At 35.6% G+C, this 26327-nt stretch overlaps 2 protein-coding genes across 3 annotated transcripts in view; both read right to left on the reverse strand.

The window, feature by feature from the left end:
- Positions 1-1330, reverse strand: part of GLIPR1 (GLI pathogenesis related 1) — a 51289-nt gene extending 49959 nt beyond the window's left edge. The window contains exon 1 of the mRNA XM_012751014.3: positions 1110-1330. The gene's annotated coding sequence lies outside the window, so the exon portion shown is untranslated. The remainder of the gene's footprint in view (positions 1-1109) is intronic.
- A 3038-nt stretch (positions 1331-4368) lies between these two features.
- Positions 4369-26327, reverse strand: part of GLIPR1L2 (GLIPR1 like 2) — a 48044-nt gene continuing 26085 nt past the window's right edge. The window contains exons 4-6 of one of the 2 annotated variants that reach the window (XM_012751025.3): positions 25263-25348; positions 12744-12770; positions 4369-12503 (exon numbers count right to left, since the gene is read on the reverse strand). In XM_012751025.3, coding sequence (XP_012606479.1) covers positions 12490-12503; positions 12744-12770; positions 25263-25348 — 127 coding nt within the window. In that variant the 3' untranslated portion in view covers positions 4369-12489. Of the gene's footprint in view, positions 12665-12743; positions 12771-25262; positions 25349-26327 lie in introns of both variants that reach the window. The other variant, XM_012751016.2, reaches the window with a different exon arrangement.

Here is a 26327-nt window from a genome sequence, read left to right on the forward strand (position 1 = left end):
CTGGATTTTAGACTTCTAGCCTCCAGAAATGTGAGAGGATAAATTTCTGGTTTTAGCCATTCGGTTTGTGGAGCTTTGCTATGGCAGCCCTAAGTAACAAATACAGCACATAACTCAGATTGTGGTGGTCTTAACTCCTGAGTAACTGAACAGGAGAGGACAGCAATATAATAGAAGCTGCTTAGAGGAAGATTTTCTTGTGTGTCATCCTGGGAGGATAACAAAATAAGCATTACTATACCTTTATAAAGGAAAGTCAGAAATAATTGCATCCAGCTATGGAGGTTTTAATGTAGGGCAAAGTTTTTTAATCATTATATTTACAAAAATACCATTTTTTCTTGCTCTAAAGTTATTTAATTGTTCAGTAAATTATATTAAAGCTGCAATTATAATATGCTTTTTAAAGAAAGAGAGTGTTATATGCTTAAAATTGAGTTTCACAGTTTTGATAATTAGAACACAATAAATTTAGCATTAAAATAATTACAAAGTAACATGTAAAAGCCCCTGACATTAAATAACCTATTGATTGATAGCATTAATCATTTAAGTACTACTAATTATATATAAATTATATAATTGTCAAGCTGAAATCAAATATATACCTATGAGCATATTGCCTATTTGCACTACAGAAATGTATCATGACAAAGGGAGGAGGAGAAAAAGTAAGAAACATAGAGAAGAAGGCCTCAAGGAAGAAACAGAAAATATAGTGAAAGAAAAGAAAAAACAGAGGCAGGGAAAAATTTTCCACAGAGGAAAGCAATTAAGAAACAAGTGATAGTACATACTAAATTGAATAAATATGGAGACTGTTTTCGGAATTGGACAATTGTACTGAGAAGCATTTTTTATTACTTTAAAATATAAACTGAGTACAATACTGATTATAATAATGCAAACTAAAAATACTAATTGGGAGACTTCTGGTTTGTGATTCTGCATATAAGGGCTTAGAGTTCAGCATTCTGTCCTAACAAATAAGTCTGAATGAATTGAAAAACCAACGACTTCTTTTTGGATACATAGGAGAAGCAAAGATACAGAGCAAACTGTTTCCCCAAGAACAGACAGACAGGAAAATAAAGGGAGTCATGACTTACCAGAGCTGACTCACTAACAGAAACTGCTGCAGGAACCAGTGCTGGAGTAGGAAAACCTGAACTGTTGTTGCTAAATTGTTGGAGGCTCAGTGCGGACAAGTTTGAGAGTTAAAAACTCCAGGGAGAATGCAGTCAATAAGAAGTCTCCATGCTTTTGTTAGTTTTACCTCACAGTAAATATCAGAGAAAAATCCCCTCATGCATCTGGCAAGGGGAGAAGGAAAGCAGCCATTTTGAAATGCTCTAGAGCACTCTGTTCTTAACAAGGTCTGCCCTCAGTAGAAACTATTTAACCACAGCCTAATCTGCAGTAGTTTTATCACAGCCTAATTGACCTGGGGGAAGGGCAATACCCAACTGCAGCCCATTCTAGCCTTTCACAATGGAGAAGGAAATACTCAACTTCAGCCAACTTTAGCCATCTTGTCCTACCCAAGGGGAGAGGGGAACTGAGAAGCTCTTACAAAGTTTACTGTCCAGAGACATACACTAACTAAAAGACTGAGACCTAGTCATAGGTCTATAGGACATTTTGCCCCTTTAACACCACATTACTAAAGGCTTGTTTACAGCATTTTCTTTTACAAAATACATCATATTTGCCTATCAAGAAAAAAATTACAAAGACATACTAAAAGGCAAAAAACAATTTTAAGAAAGAGCAAACATCAGTACAAGGCATGGCAGGGATGTAGAAATTATCAGCCCAGGAATTTAAAACAATAATAATTAATATGCTAAGGGCTCTAATAGATTAAATAGCTAGCATACAAGACAGTTGGGCAATAGAACCAGAGAGATGGAAATCCTAAGAAAGAATCAAAAAGAAATGCTAAAGATCAAAAACACTGTAACAAAAATTAAGGATTCCTTTGATAGGCTTATTATAATAGTAGACTAAACACACAGTGATAAAAGAATCACTGACCTTGAGGATATATCAACAGAAACCTGTAAAACTGAAAAGCAAGGAGAAAAAAGACTGTAAAAAGAATAGAAATAGAAATAGAAATAGAAATAGAAATAGAATAGAATAGAATAGAATAGAATAGAATAGAATAGAATAGAATAGAATAGAATAGAATAGAATGCCAGGTGTGGTGGCTCCATGCCTGTAATCCCACCACTTTGGGAGGCAGGAGAATTGCTTGAGGCCAGGAGTTTGAGATCATCCTGGGCAACACAGTGAGACCATATCTCTACAAAAAATAGAAAACCTTAGCCAGGATGATGGCATGTGACTAGAGTCCCAGCTACTCCAGAGGCTGAGGCAGGCGGATCACTAACACCCAGGAGTTTGAGGCTGCAGTGAGCTATGATCAGGTCACTGCACTCCAGCAATACCAGAAGGAAAAAAAAGGGAGAGGGGGGAGAGGAACAGAAAAATGTTTAAAAAAATAATTACTGGGATCCTACAGCAGGCTGAGGAGTGCTTGGACTATGAGCTCCTGGCTCACTGGTTCTCCCTGGTGCTGCTTGCATTGTAGCTCCATCAGAGCAAGGCAAATCCTGAAGTGGAGGGACATCAAACATGCTTAAGTACCTCGTAGGCAAATTGGGATCAGCACACTTACCCCTGGCCTGGTCAAGGATGGATATTCAGGGACCAAGGCACAGGCCCACAGGCCAGATCCTATATCCTCAGGTCTCAATTTTGTTGTTTGAGGACATGGAGAAGAGATATGTCAACTAATCTCAGGAGGCGAGGGAGTGGAACTGAAGGAGAGTACAGTGTGGGTCCTAGCCCCAGCACACTCATGGAGCAGCCCTCCCCCCACAGAAAGGCCACACTCTCTGCCCAGGCTGGCATCTTGGGCAGAGAAGCTCTGTAGTCTGCAGTGCAATTGTGGGAGAGCTCAGCTAGTTCGGGCTTCTGCCAGCCAGCAACTCATATATCAATTTTATAAAAAATGTGAATGGTTTGAATTCCCCACTCAAGAGACATAGGGTGGCTAAATGGATTAAAAAAAAAGATACAAGGCAAGTATTTGCTGTCTCCAGGAAACATATCTGATCCACAAGGACTCATACAGACTCAAGGCGAAGAGATGGAAAAAATATTTCATGCAAATGGAAATGAAAAGAAAGCAGGTATAGCCATTCTCATATCAGATAAAATTGACTTTAAATTGACAATAGTAAAGAAAGAAAAAGATGGTCATTACATAATGGTAAAGGGAGAAATTCAACAAGAAGACAAAACAATTCTAAATATTTGTGTACTCCACTGACTTGTGGAATGGCTGGAGCCTGTGTGTCCACAGCTCACTATCAAGTGAATGGACAGTACTAAGGACAGTTGCCTCTTTGGGAACTTCCTGTCACTTGTGGCTTTTATGATTGAATATGCATCAATAAAAGTGTGGCCTTGTGGAAAGATGCAAAAAATAAATAAATAAATAAACACTGGACTTAAATGAGACTCTACAACAAATGGGCCTAAAAGACATTTACAGAACATTTACGCCCCACATATTGAATATACATTCTTCTCATCAGCACATAGAATATTCTCCAAGATGGATTATATTTTAGACCACAAAACATGGCTCAATAAATTCAAGAAAATAGATATCATATCATGTATCTTCTCAGACCATAGTGGAATAAAACTAGAAATCAACTCCAAAAGAAACATTCCAGTCATGAAAATTAAACGATCTTCTGCTGAATGATTATTGCATCAATTATGAAATTAAGAGAGAAATTAAAAGATTCCTCAAACTGAATGACAAAGGGGATACAAGCTATCAAAATCTATCAGGCATGTATAGGCAGAGCACAGATTTTTAGGGCAATATAACTATTCTGTATGATTCTAGAATGGCAGATACATGGCAATATACATTTGTCCAAATACATAGAATGTATAACACCAGGAGTGAACACTAAAGTATGGACTTGGGGTGATTATAGTGTGTTAATGTAGGTTTCCCAAGTGTACCACTCTGGAGGGAGGTGTTGATGATGGGGGAGGACGCACATGTGTAGGTGCACGGGTTATATGGGAAATCACCGTACCTTTCACTCAGTTTTTCTGTGAATCTAAAACTGCTGTAAAAAAAAGTCTTAACAAATACTAATGTGATTTGTTCACATAGTTTTGACAAAACTATCTTAGAGTTTGTGGAAAAGATAAATGAGAACAGCAAAATAAATTTGAAGAAAGAAAAAAAGGAGTGATTTTTCTAAGAGCGATGAGAAAAAAGATTACTATAATAATAATAATTAATAATAAAATAATCTTACTGGTATAATTATTAACAAATTGGCCTCTTTTAGGAGTTAAGCTCTTGTATTCATTCTAGCCCTCTTACTCCACCCTCAGCTTAAGAACACTGATCCTGATTAGTCACATTCCATTGAATTGACTAGGCCATGTTATTTGGGGTGGAGCGTTTAAAATAAATAAAAAGTCATAATAAACATGGGTGTGATCTCTTCTCTATTTTTCTTCTATGCCTGGAGGCAGCTTCTTCTGGAGTTCGTAACACTTCTAACATTACCCACATAGGATGAGGCTGGAATATACATTTGCTAAATTCCTTTGCTTCTGTTTTCTCTAGTGCTGGCGAGTGTGGTTTCATTTCTGCTCAGTGGTAAGTTCTAAGACTCAGGTTTAGGTATTGGGGTTGGGGAATGCACACCCCATAGCCAGACATGGCTTAATCAAGCTCATTATGGGTCTTGGTTCTTTGGTGGCATTTGGAGATAAAGCCCTTGTTAATAGTAAAGAATTACTCTGTCTTCCATAATTCTCATGCATCTAGGGAGTGTGTGTCAGAGGGAAAGTATGGAGAATGGGACCAAAATGATAGATCTCTTGGTTAACAGCATCTCAGTATAATCCATTTCTTACCACTAACCTAACTAAACAGATTAATGGAATAAAATAAAAAGTCCAGAAAGAAATGCAAGTATTCATAAGAATTTAACATGGCAACATTTGATCAAACTATATTCTCTTAAAAAAGAGCAGATATATGAGAAAGTGCTTGATAAAAAGTGTGAAAAACACTGCATATTCTACACAGTCTATCCCTAATTCATATTTAACATAACAAAGTTTATGAGAATTTCTTTAGTACATAGTAATAAGTTTATTTCAGTATTTAAGTACTGAAATTTCAAAATCAAAATTGTTATTTGGCCAGAATTGTGGTTTGTTTTGTTTTGTTTTTACACCTGGTATGTGCTCAAACATATTTGGGAGATTAATTGATTATTCAAAAAGTGATTTCAGGACTAGTCTACTAATTTTGGAAAAATTGCAGTGGTATACTGCTACAATTGACTGTGGTAAGTATAATATTCTTGTGTCCTGAACATCTCATTCTCTAGCTCTATGTAGCCACTGCTTGCTGTCAATCACAAAGCCCTACTCCTCTACCTACAAGTCCTGGAATGAGCACAGATTCCAGATTGGGCCAAGAGTATTGCTTGATCTTTATCTGCATTCTGTGGGTATGGTGATTGGTTCAGGAAAGAGAACATGGTCCCAGCTAAGCCAATTGAAGTTATTCCTAGGAATTTCAGGCTGGGGCTAGTAAGACAGATTCTCTCTGCTCTGTGAGATGTAAGGATATAGGCCTGGCCAATAAGAAGTCAACAAAAACTCCAAATGAGGAATGGGCAAAGAACATGTATAGGCAAACAATAAAAGAACTGCAAATAGCCAATAAGCATAGGAAAAAATATCTACCTCACTAGCATTAAAAATATAAATTAAAATACAGAGGCAACATTCATAGTTTCTTACATTGACAGAGAATACAAAGGATGATAACACTGTATATTGAATAGGAGAGAAATAGGCACTCCTATCCACTGATGATAGGAGTTGTTTGTTGTAGCAAAACAAATCAAATGTCTTCAAACTTTGTATGCCTCAACATTCCAGTGCTAACAATTTATTCTGGAGAAGTGCTCAGATATGTGTGTATGTGGCAGGGGTTGATCTCAAAGTGTTATCTAATTATCTCTCCCCTTTCTCTTTTGTGTCTATTTCAAGAGATATTTTTGTGCCCCTAACTCACTCCAGAAACTTAAAGAAATCATCAGCCTAGGTGTCAGATCAGAGAAGGACTTGTCCTTAGGCACTTTTATAGGTCCCTTCTGCCATAAAAAACATTAAAAATTATATTTTACAACTATGTTAGTATACAGGCAACTATAATCCAGGCTGGAATCATCATCATGTTCATTATTACTATATTTATTTCTCTTCTTTTTGAGACAGGGTCTTGCTCTGTCACCTAGGTAGGAGTGTAATAGTGTGATCATAGCTCACTGTAACCTTAAACTCCTGGGCTCAAGGGATCTTCCTCACCCTCCTGAGTAGATAGGACTATAGATATGTGCCACCTCACCAGGCTAATTTTTTATTTTCTTTTTTTTTTTGTAGAGGTGGGGTCTTGCTATGTTGCCCAGGCTGCTTTCAAACTCCTGGGCTCAAGTAATCCTCCTGCCTGGCCTGCCAAAGTGCTGGGATTATAGGCATAAGCCACTGTACTTGGCCTTCTTATTTTAAAAGAAATGAAACTTAAAACATTTTCTTGGCTCCCTAAAAGTATCATTTAACCTAGATCCATGGATACTATATCTATTGGATAAATCGACCCTGGATATAAGCCCCACGCTTGAGGAAAAAGCAGCTAGAGTAGCAACTTAACACAAAAAGAAAATGGAGTATATTAGTCAGGGTTCTCCAGGGAGACAAAACCAATAGGACATATATACACAGAGTGATATATAAGAGGGGATTTATTGGGGGAATTGGCTCACATGATTATGGAGGCTGAGAAGTTCCATGATAGGCTACCTACCTGCAAGCTAGAGACCCAGGGAGCCTGGTAGTGTAGCTCAGGCCAAATCCAAAGGCTTCAGAACCAGGAAATGCATAATGTAACTCTCAGTTCAAGACTGAAGGCTTGAGAAACTGGGGGGCTACTGATGTAAGTCCTGTAGTCCAAGGGCTGGAGAACCTGGAGTTCTAATTTCTGAGAGTAGCAGAAGAACGGTGTGTCTGAGATCCAGGAGAGAGAGAGAAAATGGGGGAGAAGGGAGGGACAGAGAGGAAAAGAGAAAATTTACCTTTCCTCTGTCTTTTTGTTTTATTATGGCCCCCAGACAATTGGATGGAACTTGCCCATATTGAGGGCAGGTCTTCCCCACTCAGTCCACTAACTCATGCTCCAGTCTTCTCTGGGAACACACACACACACACACACACACACACATACACAGAAACAATACTTTACCAGCTCTCTAGGTGTCCCTTAATCCAGTCAAATTGACACCTAAAGTTAACCATGACACGGAGGATGGTCTAGAGAGGACTAGAGAGCAGAGTGGAAGTAACTCAGAGGACCAGCTATCCCTGTGCCTTTCTACTCCTAGCAACTGGTTGCTTGTACAAAATTTACAAATTAACAGTCCTGGACTTTGTTATCTGTTCTTTATGAAATTTATGTGGAGACAGAGGCATAAAAGCAGCACCGCCTCCCATGTTCCCACTAAGTTAGAACTGAATGGAAATAATGAGGAATCTCCCTTTGAGTAGGAAGGTTGACAGCCATTATCATTTATGTAGTATGGTAGAAAGAACATGAATGTCCAATAAAAGGAAGCAGGTTATTTATAAAGCATTCATGGAGTAGAAATTTTTGCAACCATTAAAAAGGAATTTAGATATATTTTATTAATATGAAACAAGAACACAAAATACAATGAAACTTGGTTCCCAACAGGGGCATTAACATTTAATAAGCCTATTACCACTGGTGGGAAAATAGGACAGTCCTGAGAACCACTCCTCTGGGGCATATACCATCTCTCAAGGTCATTAATGGCTTGTCATATCACCATTGGCCCAAAGGGAGTCCAGATTTGTGCTCCCTTAAATTGTGACCCCTAAATCCTCAGCTACTACCTAACTATGCATATTTGATTCCATAATTCCTGGTATTAACAATAATGCTTGTTGTGGGGTTGTGTATAATTGGTTCAAAAATTTCTAAGTTTAGATCGTCCATGTTCACAATGATTCTGCCTCCTTTCACTTTTGGCTGGGATCCAGAAACAGAAACTCTTCATGGGCTCTTATTTCAATGCTTTTTATTATATTTCCAACTCATAACAATCCGTTTTCTTTTTTACTCTGGTCCATGGTCCCTAAATCAATTATCATTGCACTATGTTATGTCAAGAATATTCTTTTCACACAGGATTTGGAGACCATCTACAAAAGCAATGCCATTTTCCTTATGCACAAAATAATGCAGCAAATTTATGTAGAGCAAGCCACTTTTATATCCTTTCTACTGCTTTTCAGAACCTGGTATACATTTCAATACCTTGCTAGATTATAAGATATGACGAGTGCTTTGCATTTCTGGCTGGCCGTTTAACCAGGTAAATTTTTCCTTGGGTTCTTAGGGGGGGAGATCTCAATACTGATTAAATAACCTACTCTTTCCACTTTTATTTCCAAATTGCAACTATCCTATTAGGAATTGGCTACATGCAGAATGCTCATTCATTATGGCCCATATGGGATAATCTTTTGTTCAATTCCATAGCTACAGACTCAAAATGGTTGGATCAGTGCTAGAGCCTTCTGTCCAGATCCTTCCTAAGGGGTACAGATGTATGGAGTAAGAACGCTAAGGGAACATTCTCTGATTCTCTACTGTTCTATAAAGGGCCAAAATAGACTTACCTGATTCTGCCACCACTTATATTTTCCTCCATCTGCGTATTTCCTTATGTATGTTTTCCCTGTCAGAGGAGATTGCCTGGAGAAATACTTCAAATAATGAGTAGAAAATATGGCATGATGAAGTTCTTTTTGTTAATTCCCAAAGTACATTCAAAACATTTAATAAGTATGTTGTCTGTGGAGATTTCCTCCTGCTGGAAGCTGTCTTAGTCCTAAGAGGCAGGGCTGATCCACCCCATTGATCCTATTGATGAAACCATAACAGTCATATTTGTATAGCCAGTCACAGATTACTAGAATTTTAATGTTTTTATCTAGAAGACATATAATTAAATCTCTGCTTTTAAAATAATAAAGACTGGAATAAGATTTTTTAAAAAATTACTTGGCTAATTATGTTACATCTTTCATCTCTACCCCCTCATTGCCAATGCCAGCTCTTAGCGTGATCTGGTGATCATCTATCTTTATTGCCCTTCAATGTGGATTTGTAATACATACTTTTAATATGGAATGTTGCTCCTTAATACTGTCACCCCAAATATTACCTAGTAATTGGTTAAGCTGCCCATTTTAAAATTAATTTATTCTACTTTGTTGTGGTTAATGTGACTTATTCAGAAGATCACGTCATACTAATTTGCTGGTCCTTCCTCTCCTCTAAGTGTCTGTAATATGAAATGCTATTCCCTAATTTGTTGATATCTAAATATGGGTCTGTATTTGTAGATAGTTTGGCCTTCTAGCCTTTTGTGTCTTTGTTAAGGTCTCAATCCTAAAGTCAAAACCAGAAAAATTGTCAATATCAGAGAAAACCTAGTTAAAATTTATTGGTCCCATGGGTGTTGGGCCATGCAACCTGGGAATCTGTTTAATGATTAAAATGTAAATGTCTTTGACTATTTATAATCTGGACAATTCCAAAAAACAAGATCAATTTCTGGAATTGTGTCTATTTATACCTAGCTTTCAGCCCAATGTACACTCATCTCAGGGACCTAACATTGTCAAAGCTTACACAAATAAATATATCTTACAGTATCAACAACTATCACCTTCTTCCTTTGAATGTGATTAAAGGGCACCAACATGAAAAATATATGTTTTTAGATAAAAGTCTAATGCTTTTTTTTTCAAACCAGCCTTCAAATAATGGTATTTTTATGTGTGGTTCACTGTGTACCACTTGCCAAAACATACTGTTAGAACATTGGTCACTGAGTCATTACATAAACAGATATCAACAATAGCAGATATCAATGTATCCATCCATCTCATTTAGTTATTTTAGTGGGAGTTTATGCCAGCCACACCATATATTAATATAATTCTGTCCATTTTGCTCATATACCCAACTTTGTTTTTCAACTAGAAATTTTCTGTTAGCTGGCATTCTTTCAGACACAAATCTGTTTATCAAGCATTGCCACTAAAAGCCAAGCTTTATCATTTGTAAAGCTTTATCATTTGTAAACCGTAAGAGACTCTTATGGTTAGAGGTAATTCATCTCATGGAGTCAGTCTTGGCCCCAAGGAGGTGGCTTCCCATTGTTCACAGATCCTATGGTCTCCTCCCATGCTACTCATCTTTGCAGGTTTCTGAATATATCATTTATATTTAATCGGTTCTCTTTGCTGAGCTGTTTCTTATTTAAATGCTTTTGTGACATTGTCCAAGTTCTTTTGGAATCTACGATCTTAAAATTATTAGAGTCTCTCATTAGGAGGTATAGTCTCAACTAGTAACCACTGGAATGCTTACAATTGTGTTTCAAAGAGAACTGGTGAGTAGCTGGATCAAAGATCATTAGGTCTAAAAGCCCAAATTACTCCACCAGCCTTGGACTATTCTGTGTATTGTAGAATGTTTAGCAGCATTTGTGACCCACTAGATACCAGCAGCAAAGCCCTAGTCATGACAATCAAAAATGTTTCCAGATAGTTCCAAACACTCTGAGGGGGAGTGGGTGGGAACTGCCCCCAGTTAAGAACTATTGGCCTATACAGCAATCATAACATTCCATGAAATTATCCAGAGAACATGTAGAAAAGTAGATTAGAATTTAGGCATACAGATACATAACAAGCTAGTCATATGTGGGAATTAAACATGGCATCATGACGAATTTACAATAACTTATAAAAGCATCAAAATGTTTAGAAGTTAATTTGTTCTCAGTCCTCTGCTGAACCATTTCACAAATCTGAGATCAGTTGTCTGATTTAAAAAATGGAGGCAATACCAGCTTCACAGAGTGATTTTGAGTATTAAATACTTCTGTGAAAGCGCTTTGGAAACTATGAAGTAGAATACAAATGTACAGTAATAATAATAAATAAAATCACTGTAGAGAACCAGCCCTTTTCTTTAAGGCTTTTTCTTAGGAGGCTGGGTAGAAAAGAGGCTGACTTCATAGAAATCAAAAATTTTAATCTATAAAAGCCATAGTTCTTGAAAAACATAAAACAAAGCAAATGAAACGAACAAAGAAATAAACCACAAACTCTCAAATCCAAGAGGATAGCTCAGGGCTTTTTATTTTGTATAATTCTCATCTGATGCCATTTAACATCAGGCTTTTAATATAATATTGATACAAAAAAAGAACAATAGAGTTAATAAATATAGAGTGTATATATTATCTGACATATTTTGCTATGCTAGGTATTTTTATTCAGTTCATTTATTAGTATTATCAGTGGTAAGTAGTTAACATATCTTACTAATTTATGAATTTTTACTATACATATTGAACAACAAGTAAATAACTTTTTAAAAATTGATTTATTTTATTATGTAGATTTGGGAGCAGCCAGATTGCTCAATCACAAGTAATTATTAGCCTTGGGTGGCAACAAATTACTAAAATATTGAACATGAAGTAGAAATAATAAATTTATCTCCTAACAGGATGTACAGGTACCACTTAAACCATTACAAAAACATACACCACAAAGATAAATAATGATATTAGATGCCTTGATATCACATGGAAAATACCACTACCACTAATAACAACTATGATAGTAATAATAAAAATTTTAAAAACCCCAAATGTTTATTCAATGGTTGTTCTGAACTTGGAATGGTCTTAAGCACCTTACATGAATAATCTTATTTAATTCTCAGGAAGCTTATTAACTCATTTAAAAAAATATTAAAAGCACAGAGATGGAAACATATATAGAGGAAATTCCCTCCTTTATCAGGATACCATAGTTAAATCATATGATTAATTAGACTGGTCAAATATTTTGTAGTTTTTCTATAATCACATCTTTATCTGTTCTTAGTGTTGAAGAGCTCACCTTAATACTTATTATACATATTTTTGTTTGTTTCTTTGTTTTTCAAGTTTAAATGTGTTGAATAAGAGTAGAAAAGAGAAGGGAATATGCAAAGTTATGCATGCAATAGTGGTTTGCATACTTTCTTTCTTGTTAAAGCTCAGTGTTTTATTTTTTTTGCTTTTTTTTTGGTATTATACTTTTGGCTTAAGGTACATCTTTTTCCCCAATCAGTCCGCTTCTTTCTCCCTTTCTGTTTTCTCTTCTTACTCTTTCTCTTCCTCCTCTTCTTCTTCTTCTTCCATTTCCTCATCCTCTTCCTCTTCCTTCATATCCTTTTGTCCCTTCTCTTTTTCTTTCTTTGCTTCAGATTCAGGGGCAAATATCTGTCGTTCCAATAAGACATTTGGAAAATAAGGCTGTACTATGAAAACAATTATGACACATAGTATAAAACATACCATTCTCAGTAATAAAATAAATATGCACAGTGGATCACACACAAGTGGCCGGGGCACTTCCCACTTTGGATACCAAAATCGGTAATCTGTAAATAAAGAAGCAATTGAAAGCTGGATTTCACATAAAGTAGTTAAATTGTTCAAGAAATAAAGGACAATACATACATGTGGCTTGGTCACGATCTGCATTACCTAGAAAGAAAAACAAAGTCCATAAAGAATTATGTAACATTTTTTCTTTCTCTAGAAAATTAGATAATTTTTCCAACAATAGTGCCACCATTCTTCTAGTTTTCAGGCATCATGCCATCATCTTTGACGTTACCCCCACCCCCCACAAAACCAGTGGCTAATTATAAACTGTAATATATTCTCTTTTAGTAAAAGTCAGCCTGATCTGCTAGAGAGAGTATAGAAGTACAGAAGTGAGGAAATATAGATTTTAATACTAATTCTCAAAATCATTGTGTCACCTTATATAAGTCACTTACAAATCTTATAAAGATTGATCCAGTTCTGACATTCTAGGATTCTACAACATCTCTTATTTTCATCTCTTTTTTTCTCTTCCGATCACTCCAAATTAATCTTATGAATCTACTCACTTTCCTTACTTAATTCTTATTTTTAGAAGCTTTTAGTTGCTGTTCATTTCCCAGATGACAAAGTTAACTCTATAGCCTGGTATTAAATGTTTTTAATTATCTAGCCCAATGATATAATAGTGTTGTTCCCTTTCTTTTGCTCACCTGAGCACAGAGAGTCAGACAACCATTACAGAAAGCTTACTTGAGGGGGGAGGGGGGCATGGGCAATATATGTAACCTTAAGACTTGTACACCCATAATATACTAAAATAGAAAAGAGATAATAAACCACAAAAAAAAAATGAAAAAAAAAAAAAAGAATTACACTAGGAAGAGGAGTGGGAGGATAATTGAGTTCTCACACACAGAAAGCCTAATGGCAACAAGGGGCTTTGTCTTATAATGATATTACTCCTAGTGGAAAATTCAGAACTCATTCTTCACGTACCTTGGAAATGAACTGACCTTCTGTTGGATCTCTGAGGTTATTTTAGCCTTCGGTGCTTGGTATTACTTCATATTTTATGTAATGATTTCTATATTAGAACTTCTTTTAAAAAACTCTTTCACCAAATGGTCTATATTATCTCATTTGGTGTATATGTATTAATATCTATTGATCCCTAAGTATAAGCAATTATGTAATAGTTTCTTCTTTGCACCTTTCTTCACTTCTCATCACTAATTTTTATTGATTACATTTTCTTTTACTTTTGCATTTTATTAAATAAACACATTTAAATTTATTTACATCTCTATTATTTGATTTATCAGCTTTAAATGGTTATCTGTATTTTTGTCCCTAGCTATAAATGGCGAGGAAATAAGCATATTTTTCTACCTCTTTCTTTATCTCCCAAGTTTCATTAATTATATCATTTGTATATGCCATTATTATATTAATATTTACATTTTGTTTTTTAACTATAATCCTTAGATTATTTTAGTCTTAGTCTATAAATTAGGGTTCAATGCTTATAGTTCCTTCACCACAGTTTTTCCGTTCATCTCTTCTTTTTGTTGAAGGTCATCCTCTAGGAGTTTACTGAGGAAGTGCTCATGAGAAATACACACTAACAGTTACTGCATGCTCCCAAAACATTTGTCTAATTGCTCCTTATACTTGAATAATTATAGGTTTGCCTGTATATAAACTCTTGGTTGACACTTCTTATAGGCAACACTTCACTGTGTCTTAGTGGTAACTGTTATGGTGTAGAATTTGAGGCCAGACTGAATTTTTCCTAATTTTTCTAATTTTTTCTAATTTTTATGTTAGAATGTTAATTGCCATAGAGTCATTACTACCATACCAGTGTAAAGTTGATTCTATACTGTAGAGCCAAAACTGGAAACTACAGTTCTGTAAATTCCTTTCTCTGTATAGCTCAGGTTTGAGTTTGCTAGTGATAGGAACACAAGTGAAATTTGGAAGATGTAAGAAAAGTGAAGACCATTATTCTCCAGAGGTGATTGTAGGCCAGGCAGACTTGAATAGATGTGAGATTCACAGTGGCTTTTTGGTAAAATGGGGACTTATCTGCTTTGCTGCCATTTCTCTGCTTTTCTGTGGCAACTTCCTTGACCCTTAGTGTTTACAATATTCATGTACCCTGTATTTCCTATGTTAAACACTTCTTTGCCAAAATACTTAGAGTGGATGTTTTTCTGATTCAACTTAGACTGTTAAACTTTCTAATAAACAATCTTACATTTTTGCTTGGATACCTATGGATTCTTTCTTTTCCACTGATGTCCAGTGACTTACTAGGCTATGTTTATTATGTTGAATATTTTGTGTCACTTTTTCCTGGCATGCAGTATGCATTTTCAATGCTTACATTCAAATATTTTTATTTCTGTAAAGTTTGTTTTATTAATTCTTTAATAGCTATATATCTATCTTTAGTTTCATTTTCTGTGCTATTATTTTGGTTCTGTTTTTCATGGCTTACAAATATTTACATGTTAAAGCTGATTTATCTTTGCATACTTATAGTTTCCTCTTTAATCTTTTAAATTCCTTGCTTACATTTCCCAATCATGACCTCTATATCCCTTACTGTGTTTTCCAGTGTTTGTCTTTCCTTTTGCTGTTTCCAATGTGATTTTCACTTCTGTAATGGTTTTATTTATTTTTCCTGTGTTCTACCAATGATTTTCTCTTGTGTCATCTTGACAAATCTCCCATGACCTTTGTGTCTTTGTTTTTGAGCTCTTATTTTAAGCTGCTTTACAAAGTTCTTTTTAAAAGATGCTATATCTGTTATTTTCTATATGTTCCTTGGCAGTATTATTCCGGTGAGCATTTTCTTTCGCCATTTGCTTGTTTTGGAGGGTTTTTTTGGGGGTGGGGGCGGGGGATATAGATGATGTATTGATCTTTTTTCTTGATTATTTGTATTAGTTGTCTATAGTGTGTAGCAAATTATTACAAACTTGACAACTTAAAACAACACATTTATTACCTCACAGATTCTGTGGCTAGGAGCCCAGGCATGGCTTGACTGTGTTCTTGGCTTTAGGGTGTCACCAGGCTGAAATCAAAATGTCAACTGGAGTGTGTTCTCATCTGAAAGCTTAAGTGAAGAAGATTCTGCTTTCAAGCTTACTTAGATTCTTGGCAGAATTCATTTCCTTGTGGCTGTAGGACTGAGAGCTTCAGGGTTTTGCTGGCTTTTGGGTGGAGACTACGACCAGCTCACAGAGGCTACCTGTAGTTCTCTGTTACATTGTCACATTATTCTTTCCACAGGCAGTTAACAACATGATTGCTTGCTTCTACAAAGCCAGCAGAACCACAGTGAGTAGGTACAAGAGTGATACCCCATCACTTTTGCCATATAATATAATGCAACCATGAGTGGCATTATATTACCTTTGTTGTATTTTAATGGTCAGAAGTATGTCACAGGTCCCACCCACAAAAGGATGAGATTATGTAAGGGCTTGAATAAGAGAAAGTAAGAATCTTTGGTGGTCACCTTAGGGTTTGCCTGCCACATTATTTATTTTTAAACAAATGAGTTTTTCCCAGACCAGGTATTTGCAGGCTGCTGTGTAGAAGAGCCAGGTCAGTCTCCAGGCTAACTGGAATTTGTTTTGCTCGCTGGTAAATTTCTTTAAGTCACAAGACTGTATATGTGAGGTCCTTCTTAGTCTTTTTCTCCCTATTGGACAAAGATTGGCAGTTGCAAGGTTGTCAAAATACAAGTTTTCTTTGCTCAGGACAAACTTCTTACTGCAAATGTGTCATTTTCTAGGTGATTTCTCATTCTGGCTGTGTATTAGTTTCCTGAGCTACTAAAAAATTATGGCAAACTGGATGGCTTAAAAGAATAAAAATGTATCCTCTCACAGTTGTAGATGCTACAATTCTGAAATCAAGGTGTTGGCAGGGCCTACACCTGTACCTTTTGAAGCCTTGAGGGAAGGATCCTTTCTTGCCTCTTCCTGCCTTCTGGTGGCTCCTGGCAATTTTTGGCATTCCTTAGCTTGCAGCTGCATCACTCCAATCTTTGTCTCCATCTTCACATGGCCTTCTTTTCTCCGAGTGTGCCCTTATATGTCCTTTCCTCCTCTAATATCTTTAATATAGATACCAATCAGTGGATTTAGGATTCACTCTAATGCAGTATAACCTCATATTTACTAATTATATATGCAAAAACTTCCTTTCCAAATAAGATCACATTTTGATATTTTGGGTAAATCTAAATTTGGAGGGGACATTATTCAACCTATTACAGACTGCTTCTTCTACTTCTCTTTGGTAGAAAACTTCTTAGAAGTTCCTCATTCCAACCTATACATTCTTGCTATTGTCTCAGAAAAGTAATTGTTGAGTTTGTCCCTCAGGATTTGCCACCTACTTTTAAAGTGTGCTCTATGGGCTTTGAGATCTGCAATTACTGTACAGATGACTTCTCTGAACTTGACTGCCTTTATGTATACTTGGTAGAGGGGTGCAAATAACCCCAATTTCAGTGAAATTAGAGTTTATATTTATTTCTTGTTCCCTTTGTAGTTTCTTAGTGACTTACAAGGAGAAAGGAGAGCGAAACTTATTTCACTATTTAGAAACTGATCCTCCAGTTCTATTTCTTGATAAGATGGCATAAACACATTCTAACCTTTTTCTCCCATTGAATAAAACTATAACCTGGATAGAATGTATAGGCAGCTATTTGAGAACTTTGAAAAATAAATAGCTGTAGGCAGCTTGAGAAAGGACACCAGAATTTAAAGTGCTATTGAACTGGTGGTAAGTTCACCAATTTTTCCCTTTCTAGTATCTCTCAGCCTGAGTGCAATACTGCCCAAAACCTACAAATAAGCACTATGGTGCAGACAGAGAGGGACCTAGCAGAGCAATCTGATTCTGGGTCAAGCAGTGGGAAACAGAAAGAGCAGGTAAATCAGTTGGTAATTTTTTTTTCTCTTTTTAATCCATTCTCTTATGTTCCAGCTCCCAGGCAATCTGATGGCAGTGATGTGGTGGCAGTGAAGGTGGTCAGCAAGAGGAACCAAAAGAGCCAAAAATTCTGAGGGGGAGAATTTTCTTCTCCATTTGTTTGGTCTGTGGCTTTAAGAGGGCAGGGCAACATTTCCTTATTTTCTTTTTTCTATCTCTGTCCTCCTGCTGCTTAGGCCTTGAACATGGCTCAAGACTACAGAAAACGGAACTGGACAGCACCAGATATTAATAGATACCAGAGAGGGAACAGTTCAGAAGAGATAAAAAGAAACACTACAGATCTGTTTATGAGTTTCTGGGCTCACTCAGGCATGTAGACCTGATACTAATTAGTACACCAAATACCTTAAGAACTAAGATAATTAGTAAAAGTTTCCCTACATCCCAAAGTGACCACTGGGTGGTATTCTTTTGGGATAGATCTGAATAGCACCTTAAAGGCTTTGAAAATTGAACTTTGAAACCACAGCCCACAGATAGTAGGTTAGAAATTATGGTATCAACCTAACCAGGTTAAGTACCTTTGAAAGCATGAATTCAATTCTCCATAAACTTTAAACAGGATCTAATGTCACATAATGATATATTCAAAATTATAGGATATAATTCAACCACAAAAATATCAACTGAAATGAGAAAAGGCAAGTAATGATCACTACCAGTGGTAAGATGAATCAGGTAAAGGAGTTAGCAAAAGACTTTGAAATAAAAGTTATGATAGAAAGTATCAGCCAAGAAATAGAAGATATAATGAAGAACTAAATAGAAATTCTAGAACTAAGAAATATAATAACAACAACAGAAAAACCAGAAAGGACTCAATAGCAAACTAGGGATGACAGAAGAGTCTGTGAACTTGAAGAGAAATCAACAGAAATGATCCAATATGAAAGAGAAAAAATATTTTAAAAAATTATAAGAGTCTCAGGGACCCTGTGGGACAACAACAGAAGTTCTAACTTTCATGTCATCAGAGACCCAGAAGAAAAATAAGCATGGTGCTGAAAAAAATATTTGGGAAAATAATGTATGAAAAATTCCCACATTTGGAAAAAGATACACATCTACATATTCAAGAAGCTGAGCATATATCCAACAAAATAAAACCAAAGAAATCTATACTCAGAAACTTCATAATAAAACTGCTAAAAAATTATAGATCCAAAAAAATATTAAAAGGATCCAGAGGAAAATGACATTACCTATAAAGAAACAAAGACTTAAATGACTGTGACTTTCTCATCAGAAACCAGAGTCCAAAAGGAAGCGGCACAATATTTTTGAAGTGCTAAAATGAAAAAAACCTAAGAAAACAAAAAACAACTCAAGAGAAAAATTCTATATCTAGCAAAAATAGCCTTCAGGAATGAAGAAGAAATAAAGCCCTTTCCTTTCCTTTCCCCTTTCCTTTGCTTACCTTTCCTTTCATTCTTCCCTCCTCTTCTCTCTCTCTCTCTCTCTCTCTTTCACAGGGTCTTTCTCTGTTGCCCTGGGTAAAGTACAGTGGCATCATCATAGCTCACTGCAACCTCAAACTCCTGGACTCAAGCAATCCTCCTGCCTCACCATCCCAAGTAGCTGAGACATGCCACCACACATGGCTAATTTTTTCTATTTTTTTGTAGAGATGGGGTCTTGTTCTTGCTCAGGCTGAGCTTGCTCCTGAGCTCAAGTGATCCGCATGCCTTGGCCTCCCTACTTGCTAGGACTACAAGTGTGAGCTGCCACACCTGGCCAATTTTCAAATGAAGGAACTCTTAGGGAATTTGCAGAAGGCAGATCTGTTTTATAATAACAGAATTGCTAAAGTAAATTCTTCATATAGGAGGTAAATGATACCAGAAAAAAGACTGAAATATTAAGAATGGGTATTTAAAACAGGCTATTTTTTCCTTTTGAGTTCTTTAAAATATATTTGAGAGTTGAAAATAAAAGTATATCATTGATGGCATTTTCAATGTATAAAAATATAATATGCAAGACAACTATAGAATATATGGGGAAGGAAATGGGATCCATATGTGGTAAGGTTTCTACATTCCAATTGAAGTGGTCAACTACTGATTGTAAATATATTGTGAAAAATTAAGTATGCATGTTTTTATCCCTAGAGCAACCACTAAAAATTTTATAGAGATATGTCAAAATCACAACAGACAAATTAAATGGAGTATGAAAAAATGTTCAAATAACCTGAAGGAAGAAATAAAAATGGAAACAGCAATAAAAAACAGAGGGAAAAACCAAAAAATAGATAATGAAATGGTAGATCTAAATTCAAACATATTAATAATTAAATTAAATGTAAATCATCTGAATATACCAATTAAAAGAGATTGTCAGAATGGATTAAAAGCATGCTGTTTATAAGAAACTCACTTGAAATATAATAATATAAGTAGTTTAAAAATAAACCTAAATGAACAGAAAGCTGAAGTGGCTATATTAATATAGACAAAATAGACTTCAGAGCAAAGAACATTATCTGGGATAAAGAGGGATATTACATGTTGACTGATAAAATGGTCAATTCACCAAGAAAGCATAATAATTCTAATTGTGTGTATACTTAACAACAGAGTTTCAATATACATAAAGGAAAACTGACAGAACTGAGAGGAGAAATGTAAACATCTATAATTACAGTAGAAGACTTCAATATCCCTCTCTGAAAAAATGATAGAAAAACTAGATATAAAATAAGGATATATAATGATGCAACAACACTATCAACCAACATAATCAGATTGATATTTATAGAATACTACCCCCAACAACAGCAGAATCACATTCTTTTCAAATAGCCCTGGCACATATGCCAAGATAGCACATATCAGGCCAAATAACAAACTTTTACAATTTTTTTAAAAACCTGAAATCCAAATACAGTGTGTGTTCTCTGACCATAATAAAATCAATAACAGAAACATTTTAAAATGCCATTTACAACAAAGCCAAAAAATAAAATATGAAGGGATAAATCTAACAATCTAAATTCTGAAAGGAGTAAGATATCGATAAAAGGACTCAAAGAATATTGCAATAAATGAAAAAACAAATTGTGTATATGAATTGGAAGATCCAATATAGTCAATGCACATTATCCCCAAGTAGATCTATAGGTTTAATGTAATTTCTATCAAAATTCCAACAATCTGTTTTATAGACATAGATACCTTTCTCTCTTCTCCTTGTATTTTTCCTATTGTTTTTTCCCATTCTCTTTCAGTATTTCTCACTGTTTTTCTTCCTCGGGATTTCATCTTCTCTATGTGTTATAACCAAATGAGTTCTTCCTCTTTTATATTTTTAGCTTCACCTATATATTATTCTTAAATATAGCCCTGACTTGAACTTCAAGTTTATTAGCCTTATCTCTTGAGACCTTACACAGGTATTTAAAGCTAATAATGATCAAAACTGAACTCATCATCTATTCTCTATAGCTTCCCTTCTTCATAAAACTCATGTCTCAATTAACTGCATCATTGGTCATCCAAACACCAAATCTGGTATTTATCTTATACTTTCTCTTTTTCCCATCACCAGATCAGATTAGTCCCCACGATTTGATAATTTTTCTCTATAAATATCAAATTGGTCTCATCATCTTTATTTCTCTTACAAATACTTTAATATGAAGCTCTTTTATCCTTTGAACTATTACAAAAGCAAAACCGATTTACTTCCTAAGATTTTTATAACTTTTTATTTTTAGAAATTTAAATAAATTTGAAATAATTTCTAACTTTAAAAAGTTTCAATATAGTACAAATAACTTATTTTCCATCATTTGAATGCAGGTTGTCAACCTGATGCCTAATCATGCCAGAGTAGTTAGTTTGCATTTCCTACAAACAAGGATAATTTTCTACATAGCCACAATATAATCATCAAAATCAGGAAATTAATAGTTACATTAATATGTAACTAATCTAACAGAATCTAATCTACAGATCCCATTCAATTTTTGCTAATTGTACCAATAGTGCCCTTTATAGCAAAAGAATCCCATTCAGAACCATGTGTTGCATTTGTTTTTCATGCTCTTCTATCTTTGACTTACATGATCTTCACTTTTTTTTTGAGACAGTCCCACTCTGTTGCCCTGGCTAGAGTGCTATGGCATCAGCAACCTCAAACTCCTGGGCTCAAGCAATCCTTCTGCCTCAGCCTCCCGAGTACCTGGGACTACAGGCATGCACCACCATGCCCGGCTAATTTTTTCTATATATTTTTAGTTGGCCAATTAATTTCTTTCTATTTTTTTAGTAGAGACAGGTTCTCGCTCTTGCTCAGGCTGGTTTCTAACTCCTGACCTAGAGTGATCCTCTGGCCTCGGCCTCCCAGAGTGCTAGGATTACAGGCATGAGACACCATGCCCGGCCAATCTTCATATTTTTGAAAGTAAAAAGCCAGTTATTTTGTAGACAAATCTTCAATTTTTAAACAAATCTGCAATTTGCGTTTATTTGATGCTTCCTTGTGATTGGATTAGATTATGCATCTTTGCTAGAAATGCCACAAGAAATGATACTATGCTATTCTCCTTCCATCCTCTCAGGTAGGATATGGTTTTCCCTTTACTAATGATATTCACTTTGATCACCTGATTAGGGTGGTGCCTGCCAGGTTGCTCCACTGTAAAGTTACTCTTTTACCCTTAGTATCTAAATATTTTTATAAGGAGTTACTTTGTTACTAGGTAAATACACTGTTTCTCAACAAATTTTTAATTTATTAATTTATTAATCTATATTAGTATGAATTCATGTTTTCCTGTTTTATCGAATGGGTCATAATTAAGTACTTTTATCATTATTTCATTCTTCAAATTGTCCCAGATTTAAGATGGTATCTGCGTCTTTTTGTTACATCCTCATCATTTTTTGAGTATTTCCTTGGTTTCAAGTAGAAAAAGATATTCCCAGATTTATCTCATACTTTCCCTGCCCTAGCCCTGGAATTAGACTTTTCTTCAATGAGCCCTGGTTCTTTTTCTTATAGACTAGAACTTAGAAACCAAGATCTGGCTGCTAGTTATGCTTAATGCTTTGGGGGTCAGTTTCTCCAAAGCCCTCTCAGAGCTAGGAAATATATGTATGTTAATACATACATATATAAACATATATATCTATGTTTATTTATATTTATGAAAATTCTTAAGTGTTAATTCTTCTCATTCTAATTCACCACAAGATTCATGCTTGTTTTTTTCCTTTACATATTTGTACTCTATTTCTGACAGTGATAAAACTAGCTCCCATTATCTTTAATTTATTTACTTATTTGATCAATTTCCCAGTATGCTTTCACTCTCCCATCACTGTCTACCCCCTGCCTCACATAAGTGTCCTCCTCAACCTTCTTGGGCTTGAACACCCCACGTTGGGCTGGTAGAGTGGGCCAGATTTAACAAATAAAAATAAAGAATGTCAGGTTAAATTTGAATTTCAGAAAATAAGAAATAATTCTTTTAGTATAAGTATGTTCAATGTAATATTTGGAATATATTTATACTAAAAAAATTTGTAATCTGTCAACCTACAGGTTGGCCTTCTACTTGTACACCCTCCCACCCTGTTCAGACTTTGAAACTCAGTTCTGGGCTTCTGCAATGTGTAGATTCCCTTCTTACCCAACTAGGACTCTGATTCCACTTATGCCAGGTCATCTTCCCCACATTAAAGCCTTCTTTACCTAATTTGGACTCTGATACTTTGTGTAAGGTTGCCCCTAAGCACTGATGGTCCCTTTACCTGCTTAGGGTCTGAAACCTCTTGTCAGGCCACACCTATATGTGATTTTTCTCCTCGTTTTGCTTGGGCTTTAACAACTATCTGTCCATGGATGCCTTTGTTGTTTTGTTTTTTTTTTTGTTTTTTTTTTTTTGAGACAGAGTCTCACTTTGTTGCCCAGGCTAGAGTGAGTGCCGTGGCGTTAGCCTAGCTCACAGCAACCTCAAACTCCTGGGCTCGAGCGATCCTTCTGCCTCAGCCTCCCGAGTAGCTGGGACTACAGGCATGCGCCACCATGCCCGGCTAATTTTTTATATATATATCAGTTGGCCAATGAATTTCTTTCTATTTATAGTAGAGACGGGGTCTTGCTCTTGCTCAGGCTGGTTTTGAACTCCTGACCTTGAGCAATCCGCCCGTCTCGGCCTCCCAAGAGCTAGGATTACAGGTGTGAGCCACCGCGCCCGGCCTATGGATGCCTTTCTTACTTACTAAGATGCAGAAACCCTATGCCAGGCTTTTCCCTCCCACCCCATGTTGATACCTTCCTCACCTTGCTTGGGCAGATACCACATACTGAGCCACCCTGTATGGGCATCCTTTCATGCTGCTCTGGCTCTGATACCCCAAGCCAGACCTCATGTATGGATGTCACTTCATTTCATGAGGGCTCTGACTTCCCATATGAGGCCACACCTCTGTGGGGAAAGCTTCCTCGCCCTCCTTAGGCTCTTTCCCCATACCTGTCACACCTTGTATGGATCCCTTGTCATCCTGTTTAGGATCTAACATATCACACTTGGATGCCTCTAAGAGCAAGACTTTGCATCTTGATTCAAATAAAGCAAAAGTAGAAATGTTAGGGTGGATTCACCCCAGCAGTGGTTATGATGAGAATGTCTACTAGTTTTTTTTTTTTCAGTACAAATGCATAATATGATATTTACTTACTGTCTGAATTTATCCTCTACTAGATCCCTCTAAGCATTGTTTAGTTATACTTTTGGAGTATATGCTCTTATGTTTGGAAAAACTAAAAGAATAATTTAATTAAACACATTGTCTACTTTTTACTTTCTGCATATTTATAGATTTTAGTTTTTCTGGAGAAAAACTAAAAGAAAAGGCTATTAAATATTTACTAATTTTTTTCTCTTTATAAATATTTTAGAATAGCCTATCCTTTAAAGCAGTCATTGTCAAATAGGATATTATTTCAGGAATTAACTGTGAAGCCTTTTCCTGGTATAACTGTTAGTTCCCATTCCTTCTTCCTGACACTCTGGTATGTCCCTAGGGGTAGGAACAAGAGTGAGGAAGAGCAGAAAAGGCTCTGCAGTTCAGATAAATCTAAAGATGGTATTGTGTTAATTTTCCTTTGATAATATAATAATAGCATTCTGATCAAAGGAATAATATTAACATGACAATAAAAAACTAGTGTTTAAGAACTTTTTGCAGCCTGGCATAGTAGCTCATGCCTACAATCCTAGCACTCTGGGAGACTGAGGGGACGGGGGAGGATCACTTGAGGTCAGGAGTTTGAGACCAGTCTCAGCAAGAGTGAGACCCCATCTCTACTAAAAATAGAAAGAAATTAGCCGGACAACTAGAAATATATAGAAAAATTAGCCGGGCATGGTGGCACATACCTATAGTCCCAGCTACTCAGGAGGCTGAGGCAGAAGGATTGTTTGAGCCCACGAGTTTGAGGTTGCTGTGAACTAGGCTGATGCCACGGCACTCTAGCCCAGGCAACAGAGCAAGACTCCGTCTCAAAAACAACCAAAACAACAACAAAAAAAGAACTTCCTTTTCCTTGTTGTCCAATGCATTATGGATTTTTTTTCTTTTCATGGTTAAGTTATTTTCTTTATCTTACTGCATAGAAAATCTGTGCATCTGTCACGTGCATCACAGTTAGTACAAATTCTTCCTGGTACATAAGGTCTTCTAGACAGGGTTCCTCTGCAAAAAAGCAGAAAACATTTAGTTAGAGAAGTTTCAAGATTTTAATGTTATTTAAATAATATTATTACCAATATTTAATTAGTTTAAAAAGGTGATTTAACTAAGAATATAGACTTAAGAAAATACATAAATTAGAGATGTAATCTTTCCCTTTTGTCCCCCCAGAAAACAGTCTTTTCTGAAACTAATTCCCATGTCATTGAAAAAAAGAATTGTAATTGAAAGATAATAATGGGTTTTAAAGCTTCTTTCATTTTAGTTTGTAGCAGAATGTATCCTTTAAAAATACATTATATAGGATGATTTATAATTAATTGCTTTCTAGTTGGTACAAATTTATAAAAAATTTTATAGAAATGATATAATCATTTGAAGAGTTTACAAAATCCTGAAATGCTTATTGTCTCAAAAACTCAGCTGCATGGATTATTTTGAGGTCTATATAAAAATGCATAAATATATAAACAAGCAAATAAGTATAAATAAATTTTACAAAGTTGATTTCATCCATTATACAGAGCTGAAAAGAGTAAGAAATTATAGCTAACTAGGGAAAAAAAGCCCCAAAGTAGATATAAATTGGGAAATTTATATAAAGGATCTAGAATAAAAAAAAGAAGACACATAGGGAAAAAATACTTTTGAATGGGGGAGATCACTAATCCAGGTCATTTAAACAGGATTGCCTATTTACCTAGTGTGGAGTTGGAAGCTATGAACATAAACATTAGGCATATAAGTCCTTGTTTAGGCCACACCAGGCCATCTAGAAGAATGGTCAAACCTAAGAAATATATATTCAAAAACCTAAATATCAAATTTATGAGACATCTTATTTAATCAGAGGGTTTTGGTAATACCCAATAAGGTATCTGATACCCTTGAATTGTGAGCACTGAAGTCCATCAGGAACATCCATAGGTCTTTGGTTATTTGCAGTTATTTATCCAGTAGTTATTTGCAGATCATATATCAT

This window comes from Microcebus murinus, chromosome 10 (genome assembly GCF_040939455.1).
Source record: "Microcebus murinus isolate Inina chromosome 10, M.murinus_Inina_mat1.0, whole genome shotgun sequence".
Classification (NCBI taxonomy): domain Eukaryota; kingdom Metazoa; phylum Chordata; class Mammalia; order Primates; family Cheirogaleidae; genus Microcebus; species Microcebus murinus.